Below are 26,148 nucleotides of genomic sequence, written 5' to 3' on the forward strand. Positions count from 1 at the left end.
ATAATTGTCCAGCCACATCAACCTGTGTGCCACTGATACCACATCCTGTTGCCCCCCCCAACCCCCCACCCCACCCATACTCTGCCGTAGTCCAAGCCACAGCAGCACATACCACCCATCCTATCCCTTGTAAGGCAGCCTTTGTGGGAGACTGTATTTAGGGAAAATGGCTAATATTTAGGGACTGGAACTTGTAATGGTAGCTGGGCACCTATTTTAAACGGGGTCCATGAAGTCCTATACATAGCGCCAACAGAAAGAGGACCGCATATAGGAGGAGGAGGAGAGAGCCTGGAGTATTGGTGGCAGCTTACCCTGTCAGAGCGGCGACACAAAAAGCTCTCTGGCTCTCCACCTTTTTATTCTGTTTACCTCCTTTTTAGCAAGAAAAATCAGTGACGTTAGAGCTGCTTTTATGGATTTCAAAATAGCGGGATTTCAGTTGTAACCGTTAACTTGGTTTGACCCCAGTAAGCCTCCGTCATGAATTCATCCTGAGCACAGAGTTTAATTATTAATACAGAAATGAGGTGAGATAAGAAGATGGAGAAAGGAAGAAGGTTTATCATACAGACATATTTTTTGGTAATGTACTTATTCTATTGCTATTGGTCATCATCATCATCATCATCATCATCATCATCATCATCATATAAATAGATAAAATAATTTGTAAAACATCAGTGATATTTCATCCTAATCCGGGAGGTGTTTGGCACATAGCTTCAAAGGTTGAGTCTCCAAAACCAACAAGAAAGTGAAAGAGCGAATTTAGATCAAGTCCAAGTGAATATATGTGAGGGAGTATGGCTTAGTTGCTTTAGTGAAACTCGATAAATTAACTGTTGAGCAGATCTAAGAATATCAGAAGGCTGTCCGTGTGAGAGAAGTAGTTTATTAAAGTCTGGATGGCAGCAGTTGCCGACAAACGACATATCAGGAAAAGTTTTGTGTGTTCGCTGCCTGGCAGATGCAGCCTCTTCCCTCCAGCTGTCTCTAGTTCTCTCACAGACAAATAGGGTGTTTAAATTTGACATATGAGCTGGATAAGAAATTGTGCAGTTTCCATATTCAAAACACAAAATGTGCTTTTGCACTGCTGGATGAAAGACAGGCATAGTTGGGTGGAGGGCAAACGTACAATGAGATACATATCTACTTGCGTAGGTATATTTATTTCAACATAAAAGATCTACATGCCTACACATTACAAAGTAAGCTAATGAAATAATGTCTCATCCCGTTACACTTAATTTAAACATCGTAGACCTCTCTCCCTCTGCACCGTGGTTGGTGCTAGACTGAGAACTGAGCCCTCTAGCAAGCAAGCTAACTTGCCAGCCGGTCGCAGCGGGCTGCTCGGTTCCTTCCCTTCCTCACCGCAGGGAGACTTCTTGCCAAGAGAATGGATGACAGCTAGCCATCTCCCGGTGTCTGCTGTCATCTCGGTGGGGAGTGAAGCAGAGAGGTCGTAGGCTCTGTGCTGTTTTGTTATTTGTATCATAACAATGGTTTATACATCGGGTTTCCCTTTTTGAATGACAAATAGATTACCACCGCCTGCTGTCATGGAGAGTGATTTCCTCTCGCGCAGGACATACAAGCTCGTTGGCCATCGCTGTAGTCTTGCGGTGTGTTCAAGTGCAACTTTTTTGGCCAAGACACAGGCGACTTGAAGAGACGTAAGGCGACGCCAGAGTCGGGCTTCGTCGCCACTAGTTCTTTGCCGTCTACCTGGTATGTCAGCCCCTTTAGCTAAGCTCCATCTCACAGCCTGCACCTACCTGTCTTATTGTTGTCTGCAGTCCTGACGAGTGGAGGTGGCAGCCAGCAGCACAGTCCCCTGAAGCGCTCAGTGTCCCTCACGCCTCCCATGAGCGGCCCCAGCAACCAGCCTCTGGGCCACGTCTGGCTGTCCCAGGAGGACCTACGGACTGCTAGAGGCCCGGCCCCAGACCATGCACCTCTCTCACCCCAGAGCAGCATTGCCTCCTCAGGCAGTGGAGGCAGTGAGCATCTGGAGGAGGCTGGTTTAGGAGGAGGTTCAGGTCTGCATCGCAGTTCCTTCCATGATGAGGGCAGTGGCATGAGGGGTGAGTAGTATGAAGGACGGGAGTACACTTCGTAGGACAATTCAGTTGACTGATTCACACACACTGTTGAAATGCACATGCACAACAGGTTCAATCAAACTAGTATCGACCTTTCTAACACCTTTTTGTTCAGACATACTTTCCCTTAAAAGAAGTCACCAACCAACGTAAGAAAGTAAGTTTTCCTAAAAAACTACTATCGCAAAGTAGAGGCTACGTGTCTACTTCTTCATCGTCTTATTTCTTAGTGTTAAAACAAAGTTATTACAATTTATTTGACAATGAAGTAATGTCTCTGCAAAATATTTTAACATAAAAATATTACCTACATTGTTTTATTTTATTTTATTCAAATGACTTATTTTGAACTGCTCCGTGCAGATAGCATGTGCTGTTATGGTAAGATAGAGGCAGACAGTGCAGTGCAGTCTAGAGAGCAATGGATCAGGTTACAGGAGACAAATGTTAACATCATTTGGTGTAAATATTTTAAAATGGATATCAAACCCTGTGTTTTATACTGCCGAATGGACCATGAAGTGGAGCTGAAGGGTTTTATTGTTGTAAAGTGTTTGACGATGACCATCTGAGTGGTCTTTGCTTTTCTCTCCTAAATATAGGCTTTTCTATAAGACCTACAGTAGGTGTTACCAAGGAGACAGACATGACCAGTTCAGTGAGGAACCTTATATGACAATAATAATAATAAGGTTAGCAGAGCATTAACTTCTCAACATTTAATGTAGGTGTATAAAAATATATGTTTTGTTCTTCACAGACTTATCACAATAGCCATTATTCAGCTAGATCCAACAACTGTCTAACTGTGATCAAAAACTCAGCTGAAGTTTGTATTACTTCACTGGAAATATGTTAACGTGGGATGGGAAAATCAGTGTCCATAAAGTCCCTGTTTGCTCTCAGAGCTTCTGCAAGTGTGTCAAAATGAGTCCTCAGATGAATATAGAGCAGCAGAATTACAACGAAAACATACCATTAACGTGTAAATACACCAAACAAAGGAGAAACATACATTCACAGGGTTTGTGTTTTTTTTCCTGAGTTTCACAAAAGGGACTGCTTGTTAGAAACAAGTAAGTTTCGCATTGTCAGACCTTACTCCACAGTGCTGTGGAGTAAGGTCTGGCAATACATTCTACTACTCCACAGGTGCATTCTGGGATAGGAGAACAAAACACTCTAAACCAATCACAATCGTCTTGGGTGGCGCTAAGCTCCGGACGCAGACACAGTGACTCTGTAAAATGGTCTTGGGAAGGAACTTGGAACATTTGCACCCCCCAAAAGAAAACGCCACATACAATATTAAATGAGGTTAACTGTTCACACAATACAGTAACGTGAGCTATTTAAATTAGCTGGATGCATGGAAACGTTATTTGCTCTTACCAGTTTATCCCCGTGTGTACTTTGTCCACAGCAATCCCACCAATTGCTCCCAAAACGTCCCAGTTAGAGATTAAATGCCTTAAACATATTCTTTGTAAATCTTTACAATCATTCCTTGAAAGAACCAAGCAGGCCTGTCTTATTGCGCGATCTAAATTTTCTTAAAAACTTGCCATTTTCAGCGTGTAGCTTGCTCGAAGCTGTTTCCCGAAACGGAGGGAGTTTGAGAACAACAAAACACCGAGATTGGAAGGTGAGGGGCATCCGGCGTGTGAGCCACGCACGGGGTGTCAGGCAATTATCCAGAAAATGTACCGCTGATCCAGACTAGAAACAAGCAAACCAGCCCCAGGCTTCACTCCAGACTGAAAATTAGTACAGACAAGCTGAGCATTAGTGAGCCTAACTAAACATACTGTATGATTGTTCTGCCAACAGCATGTCTTTGCCGCTTATGTTTCAGGTTAATTTAATCTCATTTATATATTACATACGTACATACAAATGTACCTACTTTTTTTAGGTATTATTTTAGCTATTTTACAAATATGTTAAACTGTGATAAACATTAAACAAATGGATGTACATATTTGTTTCCAACATGTAGACTATGTGAAGGTTATTTGACAAAGTATTTGTAATAGTAGTATGAATATGTTCATCTATGATAAATACTTTCAAAATGCTTATGGAATGGACTGAACAATGACATCAAACTGAGCCATAATATTCAGATCAAAGATAGATTAAAGAAATTATTACTTGACCAAAAGAGAAAAGAATAGACCGAAACAGGAATGGAATTGTAATGTAAAGGTATTGTTGTATTGTTGTAAGTTAATGTAAGACCTGAAAATTGTATGCTGTATTTGCATATCTATTTGCTTTGTAATAATATGATTTTGTGAAATAGGGGCAGGACCAAATAAGCTATTTGCTTCCACCTGCTCCTTCTCGAACTAATCCTTTTTTAGTTTTTGTTAAATTCTGATTGTTGTGTTTTATTGTTGACTGTTCGAGATAAATAATAAATGAAATGAAATTGAATATTGTATATATCAGTGTATGGGAGCATAAGTTGAGGGATCAATACAGTATATGTGCGTAGATCTATTTAATCTGGAATGACGTTCAGGTTGATATCCAAAGATGTATATTCTTCTTTTACATACAGATGATTTGTATAGGTTTTTAATGTAATATGTATTATTATTTTATTTCTTATGTATATTTGTATTGAAAAAAAAACAACATTGTATGTTGTCTGCAGCAGTGATTATGTAAGAATCCTCCCCCCCCCACAGATGTTCCTGCGTGGCTGAAGAGTCTCCGTCTCCATAAGTACGCCGCTCTCTTCTCCACAATGACCTACGATGAGATGATGTCACTGACTGAAGAACAGCTAGAGGCACAGGTTTTTATATATATACACACAAACACACATAGACCGAGTTAGTTTCAATTTAATTTATAATAAAAAAATTTTTTTTAAAAGAACAAGAACTTTACATGGAAAAAGTTGTAGTTCTGGTTCATGAGGGGCAGAAGAATAAAAGCAGAAACATGTCAACACTATATACTTGTATTAAATTTAAAAAAAATATCTCAATATGTCATTGACCCGTTTTAATCAATCTTAGTTTTGAAAAGGGATGTGATTCTGTAACTAGTTTTAGCCAGGTCAAGTTGATAATGTTGGAATAAATTGTACAAGACTAATGTAGCCATTGCTGTGCTTGTACTTAAAGACGTTGAGCAGTTTATTTTGAAACGGAGGATGCAGCTAAAAATAACACAGCTCACCGGGAAGTTGTATACTTCCTCCAGGTGCTGCTAACTCTTTTTTTTTGTCTGACCCGGACATAATGCACAGCTACACAGAGACATGCTGAACTCTAATAAAGGTGTGTGACAATGGATTCAGTATACTGCTATTGGCTTGATCTGGGAACATCTGGATTGTCAGTATATCAGTTCTTCATGGGACATATAAGAAGTTGCATAAGCCTCAACTGAAATTTAATTTGCTGTAATCAGTTTTAGCCCTTTCTGCCATCCCAACCAAAGATGAGCAGATTCGGGTTTTTTTCCCCGCCCTCCACTGGCTGCATCTCCTGCTGTTACATTTTCCCAAAAAACATCTGCCTCACTGAAAGAGAACTAACGGGCCAATATGAAAGAACCTTCACACCCTGTATTCGTACACTGCATTTCTCTTTATCTCAAAGAATAGCTATCAGTCTTTTAGACCAGCGTTTTGCCAAAGAGCAAGGAGGTGTTTGACACAAAACGCTTTTCTTCCAACAGAAGGTCACTAAAGGAGCAAGACACAAGATTGTTATCAGCATTCTGAAGCTCAAAGAAAGGCAGAACCTACTTCGCAGCTTGGAAAAGGTCAGTGACTCTATACCACATTCTCTACCTCTTCATATACACAAAGAAATCTCATAAAGCGTCTAGTCCTACCTGTAATTATTTGAATTTGGAAGTTGTTGGGTTTTTTTTACGTTTTTGTTATTGGTGATTGTAATGTTAGTGGACACCACAGGACCCCCCCCCCCCCCCCTCTCATTTCCCGTGCGTTTGTGAGAGAAAGTGAGAAGGGTGGCCATTCTGAGTCGGTGTTATGTATCTGAGATGGCAGCTAAAGGAACACCTAATCCAGGAAGGAGAGTTTTGGTCTCCGAATTTAAACCCATCCGCGTCACCCCTCACCCCTCCATTCAGCCTTCAAAGCAAGACAATGGCGCTCAAGGGCACACCACAGGAGGGACTTCTTGGGCCAGCTAAATTCAGGCTTAACCTTTTCACCAACGCTTCATTTAAAAATTTGTTACCACTGCATTGGTAGAGCTGGGGAAACAAGACACCTGTTGCTTGGTATTTTGGGTTTACACAGACTCATGTAGAGTGCTGCAATGTGAACGGTGGGAGGGAGGCTGATATGATGCACGCGGACAGAAGTAGTGAAGCAAAACCGCATGCATGTATTTTTGGTATTACTTTATTCTCTGCTCTATCATATGGCAGTGTGGTCAAGGATCCCTCCCCCATCTGTTAGTCTGTTAATATTCACCATGTAGGTCTAAAGTAAACAGATTTGTCTTGTATGATTTATATTGAACTTTTTGTGACAGAGAGGTGGTTCATCCAAGTAAAGAAAAGCTGCGATTCTTGTTCTTGACATCTTCATTGTAAATGCCACAGCAGATCTATCACTTGGATAGAGAGTCCTCTTTCTGATCTACTCCTCGCTTACTCTCCACACCTTCCCTCCCTCCTCTTCCCTCCTGTCATTTGCCACCACCAGGATGTGTTGGAGGGCAGTAATCTGCGCGCCCCGCTGCAGGAGCTCCACCAGATGATCATGACGCCTATCAAGGCTTTCGTTGGTGGCGAGGAGGCCTCCCTGCAGCGCCCCCTGCTAAGCCCTGAGGGAAAGAGCGCAGCGCCCGGCTCCCACCTGACCGGGGTTGGTGGAGGTGGAGGGGAGGCCGAGTCGGGCACAAGCGTCATCGCAGAGGGGGATATACCCGGCCAGTTTACTCGTGTCATGGGAAAAGGTGAGCTGCATGCACCGGCACTCACTTGAGATTGTTTTCATGGACTGAGAGAGGTTTATGTTTTTTTTAAATTTTATTTTTTGGGCTTTTTCCACCTTTATTTTGATAGGACAGCTAGGTGAGAAAGGGGAGAGAGGGGGGGGGGGGGGGGGAAGACATGCAGGAAATTGTCACAGGTCGGATTCGAACCCTGGACCTCTGCGTCGAGGCATAAACCTCTCAGTATATGTGCGCCTGCTCTACCACTGAACAACCCGGCCATGCTACGTTTTGTCTTAATGTCTTATTTTCCATCCTCCTCAGTTTGTACCCAGCTACTGGTGTCGAGGTCAGACGAGGACAACATCAGCTCCTACCTACAACTCATCGACAAGTGCCTTATCCATGAGGTACCCACTCCCTCTGGAATACACACCATATATTTCTGACTCTTTTTAAAAAAATCTTTTTATTCCAAAATGAAAAATCTAAAACACAGAAAAAACACCACTTATACATACAGTACATATATACTAGGAACAGACACTACAGAGTGTTTAGGACTGATGTCAGTTATTGGGAATTTAAAGGTGCAGTAAGCGATGCTGTGCAAAGATTGTTGATATTTGAACTCAACTGCCAAACAAACAACCCCCCCCCCTTCAGAAGCTCTGCCCCCCAGATTCAGCGACAGATAACTACTGGCCGGCCGGCACGTTCACATGCTGCCTCATCGCCTCGCTGAGTGTTGCCAGTTGGCTGGAATAGTGTTTTGTGGCTCGTGCATTCCTTTCCTTTCTGTTTCTCTGTGTTTACACCAGCTTTTTTTTCAGCGCACACAGAAAATAGAGAGCTAGGTGACCGTGAGGAGATATTCGCTGAATTTGACAAAAAATGTATTGGATTAACATCCCTGACTATACCTTTTTTTAAATTTCCAATAACTCACATTTCTGCCATTATATAGCCTATGATCAAAATTACATTTTTTCAATGTTGTAAGTTTTTCCCTCTTCCGGAAATGAATATAGACACTCACAAAAAAATGTAATAATATATATTGAAATTTCATGAATTACATCTGATTTCATAATTATTTTTTACTGACTGTTATCACTAATGCGTCTGTGATTTAATATCGGCACGTAATATTTGGTGAACACATAGTAGGTCTACCCTATATACATGCAGTAAGTAAGTAAGTAGGTCAAATTTATTTATAAAGCGCTTTTCACAGACATATTTAACAAAGTGCTTTACATCGGCAAACGCAAGAAACACAATTCAGAGTGAGAACACAATATACAATCAGTATTACACATTAGTATTGAAAGTGCAGACCGATCAACCAAACGTGTCTTTATCTGATTTTTAAAAGAATCCACAGAAACCACATTCCATAGTTTCGGTGCCAAGTATGAAATAAATACATACATTGTCCCTGTTAACTATATGCAAATATCATTATTTTTCAGCCTAATTATTAACATTTTATCCCCCTACAGAAACCTTTTACAAAATTGAAATGTTGAGAGAATTCATCAGCTTAATAATTTGAGAGAGTTGTCAGTAAAATACCGTGGATCATAGATTAGTTAGCTAGTTTTAAGAGGAATGCTCTCATCCAGACCACTCTCTGTCTCTCTGAGACTCTTAAGTTTTTGTAAAATATCAGTTTCATTATGTTATAGTCTAAATGTGCAGTATCATGCTTTAGATTTTACTCTTATGTGAAGGAGAGTTTTGGGTCATTCGACTCAATGTACCTGAAAATCCTCAGCCATGCTCTTCACCAGTCATGCCTCATTTCATCCCTGATTCGTACTCCCTGTTCTCCCCTCCCCCTCCCTGTCAGTCCTTCACTGAGACGCAGAAGAAGAGGCTGTTGTCATGGAAACAACAGGTCCAGAGGCTGTTCCGGTCCATTCCAAGGAAAACCCTCCTCGATATAGCAGGGTACCGACCGCAGAGGAGGTAAACACACAGACACGCAGTAGCTATCATTTCCTGGGTTTTATTGTCTGTGATTAAAAACCCTTTAAATCAGAGTCGCTTTAACTTTAATAAAACAACCACACAAATCCAGGTTTAAGAAAGGACAACAGACTTCTGGCTGTAATTGATCCAATGAGTTAGCCTGGATACCAGCCGAAATTAGCCCCGCCCACAACATTTGAGGTCGGGAAGTTAGGTCTGGACTTGGTCCGTTGTGGAGCAACTATGTTCGAACCAATCAAATTGTCAGGGCGGGCTTTAGACGATGATGGACAGATGATCAACAGTAACGTAATCAACCACGTCACCAAAGAGCACTAGGGTTGAATTTGTTTACGACAAAGATGGCTGCCGCTGGAGAATTGAGATGTGTAGATTCCAAGGGGGTAAGCCTCTCCTCGGACCGCGAACCTCCTATGGCGCCATTTTGATGCTACCAAGCCATCATCCCCCGTTAGCATTCCATTGACTGCCATTCATTTTGGCGCCACTTTGACAGCGAATAACTTTACATCTGAAGCGTTTAAAGACTGTATTTGTCCATTGTTTATTTCTAAAGAAACACGACAATGTATAAAAGGCTCCATTACCTTGTATCTCACGTTATGGCTCCGTAGCAGACGTTTTTGTAAAAATAGGCTAACGATTGTGTCATAACCACGCGACTTACTGTCGCATAGTAGAGGAATTACCGTTTAGTACAGGAGAAGCTCGCAGGCAGTTTCGTCTCACATTAGCTGTTTAAGTTTAATTACTAATGTTAACTAGCATTTTAGTGATCAATAATTAGCCTGTGTCTATGTTATCTCCTTACATATACCTACGCTCTCCGTCTCTGCTAGATTGGGAATGATTGAGATTTCTCTTGGCACAGCTACCAGAAGACTTACAACTTTCAGACACGTTACTCACGTCACATTTACGTCTTCAAGCTCAGTTGGAGGCTGCGCAGTAACTCTAGCCATCACCGGAAAAGTGCTTCTAAGTAGCCTTCACTGGTCTCCGTCCAGAGCAACGGGATCTGTTGGTCCAGTTTATATATGTCAATGGTAGATTATCGGTTTACATGTAGAGATCCTCATTATGCTACAGTTGAAGTGTGGTGCTATTTTGAGCCTTGCTAGTGGTATAGAAATAGCGATTTCTTTTTACTTTACTCGTGCCCCGAGGACTAGCGTTATAAGCTAATTAGTGGTTTGCGCTAAAACTGGTCAGATTTAATTAGCATGAAAACATATCCCAGAGAACGGTCGACTCGCTACACGTGTTATTAACCCCTAGGTTCATTTTGCGCCGGATTTCTCCTTTTAATGTCTCACTTTTATTAGGTTTTTACATTCATATTGGAGTATCTATTTAACTCCTCTTGCTCCTCTTACTTTACCTGACTGTTGAGCTCATTATGTGTGAACTCTAGCGAATGCATAACTGCTCCTTTGTTAACACAAGTTACCGTGATCGGGAACTTTCCCGGTGCTTACCTGTCTCTCACGTTTTTGTCTCGTCCTGCTGCAGCCGTTTCGGCCAGTCCAACTCGCTCCCCACCGCTGGCTGTGTTGGGGGCAGCGTGTCGGCCAGGAGGAGCCTTCGCCAGTTCCAGATGCCCTCCAGGAGCTTGCCGGGTGCCAGGCTGGGCCTGCTGGGCAGCGGGGGGCTGCTGGGACCCACACCTCGCAGCTCCAGCAGCACACCCACTGGTCCCAAGCAGGGGAGACAGGTGAGTCAAACCAGCAGTACATTTCAACCAACAGGGCTGTCAGCTAACGTTTCCCCATATTTCCTGGGTATGATGAGCCTTTTCAGTGTCCAGAGAGTGTTACTGGTTATTAGTATTTATGTACTACATATTTTAATATGAGAGATTATGCAGTATTATTGTTAGATTAGCGTATGGCAGGCAATTTCTTTTGAAACCGTTTTAGAGCTACAAATAACGATTATCTTCATTATAGATTTCATATGTAGGTGAAATCATGGAGTAATTGTAAAATGTTAGAAAGTAGTAAAAAAAAAAAAAAAGCCCATCACAGTTTCCCAGAGCTCAAGGTGACATCCTTAACTAGTCTTTTCTGTCAGACTAACGGTCCAAAACTCAAATGAAAAACCTTCACATTTGAGAAGTTGCAACCAGGAAACGTTTGGCATTTGTGTTAGATAAATAAAGAACTAATCAATGAATTGCTTAATAGTTACAGCCATAAACTTTTGAAAGACGTATGGTTCAATTGTTTTTATATTTAGTGTGTTATTACTTTATCTAACATCCTTTTGAGGTGATCAGATGAGGGTGGATAGTTTGATGATTTCCTAAAAGGCCTGATAATTAAAATTCCCTAATAGAGAACAACTAGATGTAAGATTATTATCATGTGTGTACGTAGTGACTGGAGTGCTGAATGGCAGTGGTGTTCGTGACTGCACAGAGGAACATTTTGAAATGCGTAATAATACATTCCAGGATGTTTACAATAACCTGGGCAACAGAATTCCTTCTTCAGCACGTATTCTGCCTGAAATAGATTTTTTTTTTTTATTTATTCCACGACAAAAAAAAAATGCGGGGTGAGGAAGAGGGGCTGCGGTGGTGTTTGACGAATGAAGTGAGGTGGATGGAACTCGTAGCAGGTCACCCAACATACCAGAGGCCCTGCGTCAGCGCCGAACACTGAAACAGGAGGAGCTGCAGAGCTGTTTCAGCCCCATCCTGGCACACTCTGGTCTGGGCTTACCCAGTTCATTGGGAACCTCTCTCTCTCCCACTCTCTCGCTCATCCCTTACAATGACAGGAAATACCTCTGTTCCTTACGCTGGACCTTCTTGTGTGGGACTGTAGTGTGGATGTGTAGAGAGAGAGAGAGAGAGAAGGAGGGTGGGAGGGAGGGAAATGTATGAGTCATAGTTTGGGAGAGGTAGCTGTGGTGTTGGAGGAGGAGGGGCAATGAGAGACAGAGAGTGTATATATGTGTATGAGAGAAAGAGAGGCAGTGAGAACAGTGCACAGGCATTTCCTGTTTTTCCCTGGCCCATGGCACTGCTGGGCCACGAGAGGGGGGTCAGAGGGAGAGAGGTGAGGGGAGGGGCATGTGGTGGTGGTGGTGTTGGGGGTATAATAGGCAGGTTACAGTGAGGAATTCATGTGGCGAGCGTCTGAGACTGTCATTAGGTGTGGGCCAGACATCCAGACAGGAGCTTGGGGGGTGAAAATGTTGAAGAAGCCGTTGCCTTGATCTTACACGAGACTTCTTTCAAGCTTACATATTTCATGTTTGTCTTTGATCAGTGAAAGTTTTAGCAATGTGTGGAAAGCAGTGCTGTACAGCACTTTGGTCAACTTTGGTTGTTTTAAAGTGCACTATAATAAAGTTTGATTGATTGACATGAACCTAAAGCAGGAGGAGGATCTTTGAACTTGAAATTGGTGCATCAAATTATGATGCATTATTATATTGCCTTTTAAATGTCAGTATTTAATTACTCAGGTTATCCGCAGGCAATTAAAATGTCTAAGGTTGGAGCATCCTGGGGGACAGGTGTTGTTGTCTTCCAATTAAAGAACTGTGGAACTAAAGATAACGTCTGAATGCAGCATATGCTCAAAACTATGTTTAACTTTCTTTGTACCGCAAGGAACATTCAATACATGCAATGCACCTCAAAAACATTTTACATTTAATTGTGCTTGAGCTAGTAAATATTCATACATTATTTCTATTTTTCAATACCAAATTAGTCTTTCATTCAGACAAAACTCAAAAATAGAATTTGGCGACACCTTTAGATAACTTGATAATGTTTATCAATCCTGGGAAAATGTTAACTAAATTCTATGTTAAATTTAGATTAGTTACTGCATTTTGAGAGCACAAGCTGAAATAGTATGTCTAATACATGAAAATGTGTAAAAGTGGATGGACAGATTTCAATTTCTGCCATTAGACGATAAGTGTTCAACCATAACTATGACACTAGTCCTACAGAGGTGTTTGCATGTTCAAGAAGTTAATTTAATGCTCTTGTTAAAATGTTGTCCTCAGGGTCTCTGGTTTGCCAACCCCGGAGGAAGCAACAGCATGCCCAGCCGGACCCACAGCTCCGTGCAGAGGACCCGCTCCCTGCCGGTTCACACCAACCCACAAACCATGGTCGTGTTCCAACAAGCCGGTAAGAAACGCAGGGAAACATGCTTCAAATGGTTTATTGTTACCAGTTTATATACTTGTATATTTTGTCTTTTTATTCTGTATTAAATATTGGCAAGTTATAACTTCCACATCTAAAATGATGCCGAAATCTGCAGTGACATATACTTTTCTTTTAACACTTTATTCCCTTATTATTTTTCTTCTAAAGGCAGAAATACAGTATATATCCCATAGTGCAGCTATGGGCGAATAGAGACTTTCAGCTCTATTCACTTTCTCCTTGCTATCGAGGTGAAAAACCTGTTTTAGCACAAGAATGTTGTATTGTTTCTCCCAGAACACAATAGAAGTTATCGCCCAGTCATTGGCTCTCATGAATTGACAATATTGGTCTTTATGCAAGATTAAACGACATTTCAACAAAACAAATAAAAATGAAAAAGTACTCCTAGTTATTGGGGGGTAATTTTAAATGTCACAGGCCTTTTTTGTCGTGAAAGACCTCCCCCCCCCAGCCTGGTCTCACCCTGAAAGCCCCCCACTTACAGTGTCCACACAGGCTCGGGTCATGGTAACCATCGGCGCCAGGCAGAGTGACCTTTAGTAGCCTCTGCTGACTGGACTTTGTCCCACAGGAACAATGGACAGTAATAGGACAAGCTGGGGCTTCCTCCACTCACAAACACACACACACACACACACACCAGAAATGTCCTCTTTTTAGAATGAAGAGGAAAAACTGATTTAAAAAAAAAAAAGAAAAAACAGGCCGAGTGGAGACTGCATGTGAACGAGGAAGAGACAGAGGCAGGGAGGGAGGAAAGAGTCAGAGGAGTCTCTCAATGAGGCTCTTTGTGCAGTGAGTACATTGCTCTCTGGGCCACTTTTCCTTCCCTCCCTTCTCTCCCTGACTCACTCTCTTTCTTAACTTTCCCTCCCTCTTTCTCCCCCATCTTTCCTTCTTTGACAACTCTGCAGAGTCATGCACTCACAGCAGTCACCCTCAAGGGTGACTGTAGCTGGGTCTCGGCCAGAGTAACTGATTTGAAAGGCTAGGCCCCCACCCTCCTCTGACTCTGTGCATATATGTGCGATCTGTCTTTCTCTCTGCCAACAGATGGATAAAGAGACTTATTAAGTGAGACACAGCAGAGAAAAATGAGAGGATGAAGTAACAAGTGTGTGTTTGTAGAGTTTACTTCAGTGTGTTTGTGTCGCTGAAAGTCCGTGTGTGTACAGGGGTGGAGGGGTGTGTGTGGCAGGGGGGTTGTTGGAGGGATTTGGAGCCTATAAATAGTCCAGTGTGGACTACTGGGCCTAACTCAGCTTTTCTCTCTGGCCACAAGGGATTTTCACTGCCCGGCCTGTATTGAAGACTCAGCTAAGGACTAAATGGCTGGAAGGGGTTGCTAGGCTGAACTGTGGCCCAAATACAACCCCCCCAACACACACATACTCCCTCTCCAACCTCAACCCAACCCTCTACAAAACAGTCTCCACCCTGCTCACAGTTGAGGCAAAGACAACCAGCAGCAAATAGCAACTGAGAGTAAAAAAAAAAAAGACAAAATGGGGGCTTTAAGTTGCGTGTAATGTCTGATTTATGTGATGAGCATCCATTAATAATATTATAATCTTAATAATCAGAAACTCGGAAGTGACTAACTGGAACCAGGATGTGCAGTATGTCTGATAATTAAGTCACTCTGCTGTTATGCTGCTGTCTGCCATATGTTTGTTTGGGTTGGGGAACAGTAATTTAGTATACTGGCTAAGACTTGCATATCACTATTCTGTAGATCAATATCAAGTTATCAGCTCGGTTGTCTTTATTAATCATAGACTATTTAAGTGATAACAAGTTATATCTGATCATTGCAGTGACAGACAATTCCAGTGATGTCTCATGTTTGAATTCATGCTGAATGTACATTTGTCCCCAATCCAGTCTCGCAAACCCCACACACGCACGCACGCACGCACGCACGCACGCACACACACAGTCACAGCCCCTGCAGTCATTGTTTTGATGTAGTAGTGCTGGAGTTAACGGTGTGGTATAATCTGATTATTGAGGCTGAATTTTGGTTAAGTGGACGACATTGTTCCACTGTACTGTTTTTGAATTTATTTTGTTCGTTGCCAACTTGTCGTCTGGCGCCAATTTATTTTAAAAAAATGAGGAAGAAAAAACTTTAAGCATTATCATGAATTTTGTTTGATTATGATTAAAGTAAATAATTTGATTAAGTCAAGTTTTCCCTATGTTGTCATCTGTTTAATGTGAATATAATTAGATTAGATTAGATTCAACTTTATTGTCATTGTGCAGTGTACAAGTACAAAGACAGCGTAATGCAGTTTGTGTCCAACCAGAAGTGCAAAAAAAAAAAAAAAGCAGAAAAGTGCAATGCGATATTCAAGTTTAGACAGGTGGTGCATAGGCAGGACAAGAAATATATTGCAGTGTTATAAGAGCAAAATAAATATGGCTTTGTAATATGAACAATGTACGAACAACATGTACAGATATGTGCAATGTAGTAGCAGTGACATTATACTAGTAGTAAGAATAATATAGATATAGATATATATGCATTGTTATCACCGGGATGCAGAGTTAGAGTTCAGTAGGGTGACAGCTGCAGGAAAGAAGCTTCCTCTGAACCTGCTGGTACGGGTGCAGAGAGACCTGAGACGCCTCTCAGATGTAATCACTGATACTGATGTTGCTTCAATTTTGTGTTTGTTACTGTACAGATCTACAGTTACCAGTGACAGAGCCAGACATCAACAATCGCCTTGAGTCTCTGTGTCTGAGTATGACAGAGCACGCCTTGGGAGGTAACGCACAGTTTTTAACACGTTTATTACACCATAATACATAAATACAGTTGTTCCAGAGATTAAATGTGGTCATGTAAGGTTTACCTCCTGTAAAGGCCAGCAGATGCATCTGACTCACCCAGAACTTCTGTGTTGTGTTCAAAGCCAAAAGCAGACACAAGTGTCCCAAAGTCATATCAGTCAGCCAGTTAGTGAGTCATGCTCAGGTTACGTCACTTTGATCTTAATACTGATCTTAGGGCTGACTGACTGGCCCATTCCAACACTCAGTCTATTATCCTGTTGTGGGAACAGCTTAAAGTCTGGAGGTTTTTTGCCCATCGATAACTCCAGACTTGTTGGAGCCCAGCGAGGGGTTTTCAGATGTGTTGTATTTGTTGGTCCAGTCTGACCAAGTAGGTCCAAAACTTGCCAAGTTTGAGATCTAACAGCGATTCTCTCAACAGCCGAGGTGAGTTCATCTCAAGGGGGAAATAAAGTCGGAAGAGCCAGATGAGAAAAGCTGGTTAATAGCAAAAACTTTCATTCACAAATATAATACACCAAAAAACTGAACTTTTGAATTTGAACACTGGCCTCACAAAGATGAGGCGTTAATCTCAGACATCCGATTGTTATACGATCCGAGAAAGAGATCAAATAAGACAGCATAGCCCACTAGAAGAGATGTAAGCTTTTTTCCATTTCGGCATTTGGTATGAATGGCAAACAATATGAAAATGACTTGAAACACATAAAATGCGCTTTTAAATAACTTTTATATTGAGTCAAGCCAGTCAGTGGATGACCTGACTTGTGCAGAATATTCCCATGTACAGTAAATTGCAGTCTGGGTTAAAGTCAGTGCCAACTCCCCCCATGCCAAAACTTGACTGAGGTGAAGACAGTGGGCCTCAGTGCTGAACGGTGGACAAGTGCTGCTTTGTGCGTGTGTGTTAGGTGGACAGAACTGGGCAGCAGAACGAAAGAGTGCGTTTAACTGAAGAAACTCCTCCTTAATCAGTTTCACCTTTTTCTAGTCTCTTGCACCCAAACATCCAGCTGGCTGTGGTGAGCTTCAGAAACATAACTTGGTAACTGAATCCAAACAAGCTACAGGAAATGACCCAAAACACAATGTTTCATTGGTACGAGGAAAAGGGTGGTTACACTTAAAAACAGTTTATTCTGTATTCTTTGCTGCGCTGTTCAACAAGAGCTTAATATGACATTAGCCTGCCCTTTCAGTATCAATGATGGAATGAAATTGTCCAGCAGTGCGTAGCTTGATAACGTTTTCCTCTTCAGCCACACCAGAGGCAACAGCTGTCAGACTGTTGTTTTCCTCTGAAAGGCTCTATCAGTATTTTTACAGATGTGTTGTTCTCTCACCATGACACCGTGGGCTCTGGCCCCTCACTGTTCACCAAGCCAGAAAACGCTTCAGGCCTTCTTTACAATGAGTCGACAGGGAATTGCAGTTAAAAAGTGTAACAAGTAAAATTAATTTTTAAACCTTTTTATAGAATCTGTTCCAGAGGCATACAGGGGCATATAAGCTAAATGTGCTGAGTTAAAGTTATAAGTTACAGAATTGGACATATAAGTTGCTATGAGATCTGAAATCCATCCCTGCACCTGTTTCTATTTGGGGTCACAGGAAAGCTGCAGCCTGGCCCAGCATGCACCTGGCGTGAGGGTTAGTGTTAGTGTGAGGACTCATGGCTGTATTCTAACTGTTACAGCTTGGTCAGCTCAGGACCCTTAAATCTCCATCCACACTGTGAAAACACTTACCATAAAGCCGTCTGGGGATGCTGACAAAGTTCAACACTAAAACCCCTTTTTTTTCTGTCTGCTGTTCCTTCTTTAGACGGCGCTGACCGCACATCAACGATATGAAATGAGGACCTGAGTGAGAGCAGTTAGGACTGCGCGGGTTCCTGAGGCTCTCTCACGATAAGTCACCTGGAGGTCCCCAGCCCTCCTGTCCCCCTCTCCCTGTAGCCAGTGGCAGAGCTCAACCAAAGGATCGGGCGGGATCCAAGAAACACAAGAGAGCCGATCACCAAACGGCCAACACAAGCTATCACATTGGCACCGTCCATCGGGTCGGAAAAAAACACACTTCCTGCTCCGCCAGCATGCTCACAGTCACCTGCATCTGGGTGAGGAGAGAGAAACCGCATTGAACACGGCCTGGACAGTATGTGGACAGTGCCCCCCCCCCCCCCCCACACACACACACACACACACACACACACACACACACACACACCCACCCATCCCCTTCTGGGGAGGCCAGAAGCAGTGCTGCAGCCCAGCAGAATGGAGACGCTGGCCTGTGGATCAGGGCCCAGTGAGGCCCTTTTCCCTCTCGACACCCTCTGGTCCCCGCACATTGACCGCAGCTCGTGGCATCCTTCAAATCCATAACAGTACCTCAGACCCCAAAAACAAGACGAGACAAGCAGAGCTAGAAGGACGCCAGAAGGAAGTTTGGGATTTCCTTGACTGTTTTCAGTGAGGACTGAGCGTCCAGCGCGGACACTTGTAGAGCTCGGGAAGGTCCTCTTGCTCAGTATTGGGTGGCAAAAAAAAAAAAAAAGAAATCATTTATTTGTTTTGTATGTATTTATTGTTTACATAATGATGCTACTTTCAAAGGGTACAGAAACGTGTATGAATTTCAGGTATGAATTGTGTAATATTCTGTAAAGCCTTGGCTGTCTACCAGCTCAATGTCCCACGAGTAGCCATCACACTAGTTTACAACCGACGTGCTTATTCTTTATTTTAGCAGCCAACCGCAAAGACGTGTCGGCGTGAACATTTATCGAGAGGGGGGGGGGAGCGAGAAAGAGGTGGAGGTAGAGCAGATGTGTGAAGAGGGGTAAGAGAAGGACGTGGAGAAGGAAACAGAAAGTAGTAGAAGAAGGAAACAAGCCGAGGTGATACCAGAAAGGGAAGCGGATGTTTAAAGGAGAAAGACATCAGAGGCGGGACCTTTGATCGGCCGAAGATGACCGAGGAAGATGATGTCATGTCTGATCATGTTGTGAGTCGAGTGCAGGAGGAAGTGAGTTTGGCACCGGTCAGTTACATATTGTTTATCCACAGCATGTACTGTATGATCTCTTTGAATTCAGAGCCTTTGTAGGCGCGATACATTGAAAATGTAGGGTTTTTTTATACACAAATGGGAGATTATTATCGTCAGTGGGATCCGTCTGCATGTTCAGATACTGGGTTTAGTTATATATTTTTTTCTAAAGCAGGGTGATATGCTTAAGATGCATGTTACAACTAAATATCTTCACGGATGAAGATTATGGAGAAGATGGCATAAGAGGAAAAAACAGAAGGTCGTTCTGGTTTCTACTCGGACTCGTGTTGCAACATTGGAGAAATCACACACTGTCAATCCATGAAGGGTAGTTTTCCCAGAGATTGGCTTCATAAGTGCTTACCTCCACCTGCTGGCCAAACACAGTCATGACGGGACAGGCGCTGAAGTCTGTGGACACACAGGCAGATCATTGAAAAATCATTTACGAACATTATTTTGGGAGATATCAGTGCTGCAGCAGTCCCCTCAAAGATTGCCCGTGTAACATGGTCTTCTGTCTGCTCTGTCTGCACAGGCCTATATGAAATTTATTTTCTTGTTTTAGATTCTGAATCTCATGGTTATTCTGTGTCTTAATATTTATCCTCAGTTTATTGTGTGTGGAATACAGACTTTATAAGAATAGGTTTATATCGGAATAAGCTGGTTAGGAAACTCCCCTCTTTGCCACTGTCAGCGTTGTGCTGAGAGTCCTGACCCTGAACGGTTATCATCATCGAGGGTTGTTGATTATTATTGTTTAGTTTCTTTCATTAGTTTGTTGCAATTCTCTAGTACTTCCTCTGTATCCTGCACTTGATATGATAATGTGATACACTAAAAATCCAAATGTTCAAGGCTCACGCAACAGTTTTGTGCTTTGGAGTCTGATCAGACGCAGATTGAGGAGGTGAGATCGACGCTCACTCTCGACTGCAGAGCTTCAGTCTCGGTGGACGGACGAAAGTAGAGCGGGAGAACCACAACAGGTGGCGATGTTGAATCCCACAGCAGAGACGAAAAGGCTCCTGGCGCCTCTCATTGACCTGAAATGATTTCTGTTTGTCTGACGGTCGATGTTGGGAGTTAAAAAAAAAAAAGAATCATGTCACACACAGTTTAAGGACCACACCAGTGTTTGTGCATGTTTTAGCCCATTTACTACGATTTTTAATACACATTACAATACTACCAACTCATTTTATTTTATGTTTTTCCCGACCTTCCAGGCAAACACAAGTTTCCATTTAATCTATTATGGTATTACAATGAACTTGTGTAGTCTTGGCAACTCCCTGAGATAGTTCATCCATCACTGCGAACTTTTGTAAGTCTGTCTTGTTCTATAGTGCTGTTCACACTTCTTCAAAGATCTTCGCCTGCAAAGGAATTAACACACAACAATAATTTGTTGCAGGCATGATGTTTGCTGGGATAAAACACTTTCTCAACCAAGTTTCAAGTGTGTTCAACCTCAATTTCATACCATAATAGTAACCGCTGGTTACCTACAAGTTTGGGGAAACATAATGAATAAATTAAAAACACTACCGTATGCTTACAAAATAATAATATATATATAGCCAGCAGTGACTCATTCAGTGTGTGCACTATATCTAAGGGACTAAAACATGCAGACACTCTGGAGCCCAAACTGCCATCTTGTTTTGGTGAACGTGGCTTCAGATCCAGTGATGGTGGCTTGAAACTGCAGTCTAGATCAGTGCGCATACGCACCACAGATATAAGTGTGCGTGTGTGTTGTTAGTGGCAACACTATGCACTCTTCAGATTTTTGTCTTGTGTTTCAAGTGTGTGTGTGTGTGTGTGTGTGTGGGTGTGTTTTCTGCTTTTATACTTTGAGTCTATAAGAGCCAACCAGACGCCGTCTGTACGTTTGCGAACGAAGATGAAGATTCCACCAAAGCATGAATGTGACATGAACTGATGTTCCACCTTTTAACATCTTTTGGTTTTTTCTTTCTGATGCTCCTCACTGAGACGCAGCATCGTGTCTCATCGTAGACCGTTTCAGTGTCACTGCCATATGAATCAGTACTTAAAGTAGATACAATTATTTATTCTTTTTTTTTTTTTTCATAATTTTTGCAGAGGTGATACTTTTACTCATTTAGGTGTATTATTATTTAAAGTACCATGTGTATTAACATGTTATGGCTGGTGACCATACGTACATCTCAAATATTAACATAGTTATTGTTGACTTTGACTGTTTTTCTTTTGTTGTTGGACTATAATCTTGTTTGTATCTATCGGTGTCATGTTGAGATTTTTTTTCATGTAAAGCTTTGCTGTCTGAGCGCAGCCGAGGGCAGCAGCCAGTCCATCACAGATACATCGATTCACGCTCGGTTACAGAGCTCACGTCAGACGAGCTGTCTGCAAACAAAATAGCGGTGTGCTGTTGTTGTTGTAGTCGTCTTTGGCAGGCCAGGCCAGGCCAGGAAGTAGACTGGTTCATTGTGATCTGGAGTCTGAATTTGGTGCTGTGGGCGTATTGCCACCTAACTGTGTTCTCCTGAGTGGGAGAGGTGAATACTGTAGGTTTCAATGTATGTTACTTTAAAGGATAAGGCGGGCTTTATTCTGTATTTGTCTTATTGTCAACAAATCCCACGAAAAGATCAAATTCAAGTCAATACTTTGACTTCCTGTCTGTGGCACTCAACACCAAAACCCTTGCGTTCCTATTGAAGATGGAAATCTTCAAAAACAGCTCACACAGCACACAAGTTTCTCTTTTAAAACAGTCTAGACTGGGTAAACCCAGCCCGATCTGCCGGCGATTTGATTTCTCCCTGCAGCTCAGGCTGGAAACCTGTACGTTTATCTATTCTGCTTCTGTTACAAATTTGCGGGAGCCAATCACAAACTGGCTTATCCACCTGGCGCACTATTGGCGGGTTTAGCACAATGACGATAGAGAAGCGACCAAGCAGCTTCTTGTTTACATTCAACAAGCCGGCGACCGAAGCGCAGCAACCCGTTGATGCTGCTGTCGCTGCTACGTCACCTGGATCGTTGGTCTGATTGGTTGAAGGACTATCCAGTTTGCGTATTTGAACTATGCCCGTTGATCACGCCTCTTGTGCAGTAGAAAATACAGAGCAGACTCCCCAGACTAATGTTCAATCTTAAAAGATTGAGCTTGGTCTGGTGATAGCCAGACTAGGAAATTGTGACTTTGTTGGGGACTATTTTCAGCGGCGCATTAATCCACATTTGGTGCTCTAGTGAGTATTTGTGGCAGCAGGACGATGTGTGTGTTGGATTGAGTCAAAATAAACTACAGCATGCGTGTGTGTTCATGCAATGAAGGAACATGTCACATGATGTGTTTCTATGGCGCAGAGGAAGAAGAGAGATCAGGCTCTGATGCACAGACAGACAGACAGACAGGCAGTTGTTAGTGGATACATTCACTGATGGTTTTGTCTTTTCATGAGATTTGTTTATATTAAGAGAAGTAGAGAATATAACCAGACTTGTCCTTTTTTTTAAACAGGTTTAACATCACTTATTGAAATAATCAATGTTATCAAAGGGATTATTGAAACTGTAGTACGTTTGCAGTATTTTTTTTTTTATTGACTTTCATATCACTTTGCGATGTTTGAGGTATAAAGGTGTCGATGGAGAACTTCAGGAGATTTGTTTCAGTTTTGCATAAAAACACTAGTTCTCGTCAGCATTTGAATAACCTGAGTTTATGTGATTTTTTTTTTTTTTTTTTTTTTCTAGGTGCCATAACAGAGTAAAGTTACACATGTTTTGAATTTTTTTAGAGTTCCAAACAACACCTCCAGTTTCCTGCAAGCACCTCTGGGTCAAAGAGACGTCCGTGTGAACACAGAACATCCCTGTGACGGGACAGCGGAGGGTTACGGCTCTGAGGTCTGGATCATTACACATCTCTTCAAACCAAATGCTTTATTTTTATTTTTCATAAACGCCTATCAGCTCTGTGGGTGTCCAGGAGTGCTTCTAACGCCGTGCACACTGCAGTATTAACAGTTAGATAACGGCTTGATATTCCAAAAAAAAAAAAACATTAATGTACTTTAAATTGAGACATATATGCTGTTTTGTATCTTTTATTTTTGTCAGATTCTGCAGTTTAGTCAGTTTATGTCAATATGGGATGCCAAGACTTTTCTTTGTGTGTTTCTTTTGTAAATTCAGCAGCATCCATTCTGTAACAAAGTGTTACCGCTTGACTGTGCTCCTTCATTTCATTTAGTTTTATTTTATCAAAGAGCCGATGTCCTGTATTGACTGCAGGCTTGCGTATATATTTGACAAAAGAATATTGTATGTTTAATAATAAAAAAAACACAAAAAAGACAAAAAATTGAAGAAAATGCCAAAAAAAAAGAAGAAGGGGGGGAAATTGAAGAAGGGGGAAAAAAAAAAAAAAAGTGTAATTTATATTTTAAAACTGCATGCACAAGGCTGGGAAAGTCATCTTTAGAATAACAAATGGCAGTGCCTTTTTTTGTACTCGAGACATTCACCCCAAATGTAAGATGGTTTTATATAAACTTTAAAAAACTGAAATGTTCCAGGATGAAACAGCTGTGTCGGGTCTCGTTCACACTGCAGCTACAAGTGTCCTAATTCAGATTGACACCCCCCCCCCCTCCCATTCCTGTATGTGGGTTAGGGTTACCATGTTTTAATGTAAATACAGTACAGGGGAAAATGAATGCATCTTTTTTCCTAACTGATGCTGGTTTTATGTCACTACCCACCAAACTGATCACTGTGTGCAAAAGAATTCACTCGTTTGATAGATTTGATTTTCACAGAGGACAAAGAAAAAATGAAGATTAACTGAGTTTGTATTGGGGAAACTACCACATCGTACCTCTGGGCCGATCTTTAACAAACATCGGGCTGCAACTTATAATAATATGCTGATTTTTATTTTTTTATTTCTTGATTTAATTTGATTAATCATTTAGCCTATAAAAGGTCAGAAAGTGTAGTAGTGAAAAATATCCGTAAGGTGATGTCTTTAAATTGCTTTTTTTGTGTGTGTAACCAACAGTCCCAAATCAAAAGATATTCAGTTTCTAACTATGTATAATCCTCACATTTGTGAAGCTGGATCCTTCAAAAAGAAAAAAAAATACTTATTAAATGTTTCATTGATTATCAAACAACATTTTCATAAATCACATGGATGAGTGTACACATGTAGCGCTCTCTGTGGTCTGATCAGTGAAATGTCGTGTTAAAGGGATAGTTCAGATGTTTTGAAGTGTGGTTGTAGTGTGTAGCTACTTCTCCATAGTCAGTGTGGCAGAGGCAGCAGCTAAATGTATTTTAGACACCTAAAGAGTCTATATCGGTTTAAGTGTACGCTATATTTAGAATATTTTCACAGATTTACCTTGCTGTCAGACAGCCCTTTACAGGGTACTGATGCCGTTTTCTCTGCACTCTTCAAACCCACCACACTCCTTTCGTCATTTTACCTCGCAGTACACGGGAGTTGCTGCTCTACCCCTGCCTCCATCGTGTCGTCCAGACGTTAAAAACGGTTTCTTTTTCACAATTCTGTGATTCCACCTTGATTCAGTCACATTAGCCTCTTTCTGACCAAGTAGTTACAGGAACGCAGTTATAGGAACAGTCCACTTCTAAACAGTTCTCCCCCAAAACCGTTTTTTCTATTTGCATTCACACTGGCCAAGTGGCCATAGGAACTGACCTTTTGTTATTATAATCACAGCCATCTAACCACCACTATGTGGAAAAGGGAAAAGACCCTGCCCTGAAGTAGGAGCTGAAAGAGTTACAGGAACTGTGGCCAGAGGAACTTAATAATCCCCAAATTGGTCCAGTCGGAACAGGAGGAAAATAAAGAGTTCCCGGAACGTTATGTTCTAGAAACTAGATAAATTCCTCCGGTCGGAAAGCAGCTATTGGGCCACCAGCAGGAATCCCTTGTTCATTTAGTTGCCTCATTTATCAATATTTGACACTCGATTTTCGTGTACTTCAACATAGTAAAATAAACCCATGTAAATCCTCTGCATCAGTAGAGAAAATCATCTCCCAAGTTCAGTCAAAACCCGACAGTTAAACTCGTTGGTCGACAGCTCTTCAGATGTCTTTTACAACCTCACGGCCAAGTTTGTCTTTTTCGAACTGGACTTAAATGTGTTTTAGCCGTTAAACCTTCACACACAGTCACTAATTGAAGAAGCTTCATGTCTGTTTTTTTCTGCTACTCTAGAAAACTAAATGTGAACATTAAAACACAAAGTAGAATCTGAATTAAACGTTGTGGCGAACAGTGTGAACGACGCCCGCGGCGGTGAACTCGGTCTGTTGTTTCTGTACTCTGTAGGTACTTCTTAATGCTGATATGAAGTTATGAATTATTCTGGTCTGTACAAAAAAAAAGTGTGAATGAGTGTGTGACCGTGAGTAAATGAGTGTGTGTGTGTGTGTGTGTGTGAAAAGTGTTTTTCAACGTGTCTTGCTGTAATTTTGTGGCGACGTACCAGAATGCTGTGACTTGGCATGCCCCCGTTATAAAGAAAAGATGTAATTCCTCCAGCGTGTATGTGTGTGTGTGTGTGTGTGTCTGTGTGTGTGTGTGTGTGTGTGTGTGTGTGTGTGTGTGTGTGTGTGTGAGAATCAGATTCAGACAGTAAAACGGGGTTCAAGAGGGCTTTTAAAAAAAAATGTCCTTAAAAGTTTTTATTTAGTTTTTAAAATAAAAATGTTGCACCTAAATTCAGCCGGCTGAGATCTGCAGATTTAAGATGATTTTCACTTCAATGTCGTCGTTTCACATTATGGCGTACCTTTTAAAAAATATATATATATATATATATTTTGAGGCCCTTAATTTGAACCAACAAAAACTTTCACCCAAACCTTGCAATTGTAGTTTCCAACACTGAGTGCAGAAATATGTAAGAAATCCGAGGGGTTAAAGGTCAGGCTTTCCCTCTAAACTCTACTACTCTATAAATGAGGAACTCCACTGATT

At 41.7% G+C, this 26,148-nt stretch overlaps 1 protein-coding gene across 7 annotated transcripts in view; it reads left to right on the top strand.

The window, feature by feature from the left end:
* Positions 1–21,342, top strand: part of samd4a (sterile alpha motif domain containing 4A) — a 65,362-nt gene extending 44,020 nt beyond the window's left edge. The window contains exons 4-14 of one of the 7 annotated variants that reach the window (XR_004896813.1): positions 1,806–2,093; positions 4,808–4,917; positions 5,811–5,897; positions 6,814–7,066; positions 7,370–7,455; positions 8,901–9,019; positions 10,556–10,757; positions 13,076–13,202; positions 15,944–16,027; positions 17,883–20,866; positions 20,931–21,342. Coding sequence is in view for 6 of the 7 variants with exons in the window: in XM_031323497.2 (XP_031179357.1) it covers positions 1,806–2,093; positions 4,808–4,917; positions 5,811–5,897; positions 6,814–7,066; positions 7,370–7,455; positions 8,901–9,019; positions 10,556–10,757; positions 13,076–13,202; positions 15,944–16,027; positions 17,883–17,911 (1,385 nt within the window). In the remaining variant the exon portion in view is untranslated. Of the gene's footprint in view, positions 1–1,805; positions 2,094–4,807; positions 4,918–5,810; positions 5,898–6,813; positions 7,067–7,369; positions 7,456–8,900; positions 9,020–10,555; positions 10,758–13,075; positions 13,203–15,943; positions 16,028–17,882 lie in introns of all 7 variants that reach the window. The other 6 variants (XM_031323497.2, XM_031323498.2, XM_031323499.2 and 3 more) reach the window with 6 other exon arrangements.
* The last annotated feature ends 4,806 nt before the right edge of the window (positions 21,343–26,148 follow it).

The sequence above is a fragment of the Sander lucioperca genome, chromosome 3 (assembly GCF_008315115.2).
Source record: "Sander lucioperca isolate FBNREF2018 chromosome 3, SLUC_FBN_1.2, whole genome shotgun sequence".
NCBI lineage: Eukaryota > Metazoa > Chordata > Actinopteri > Perciformes > Percidae > Sander > Sander lucioperca.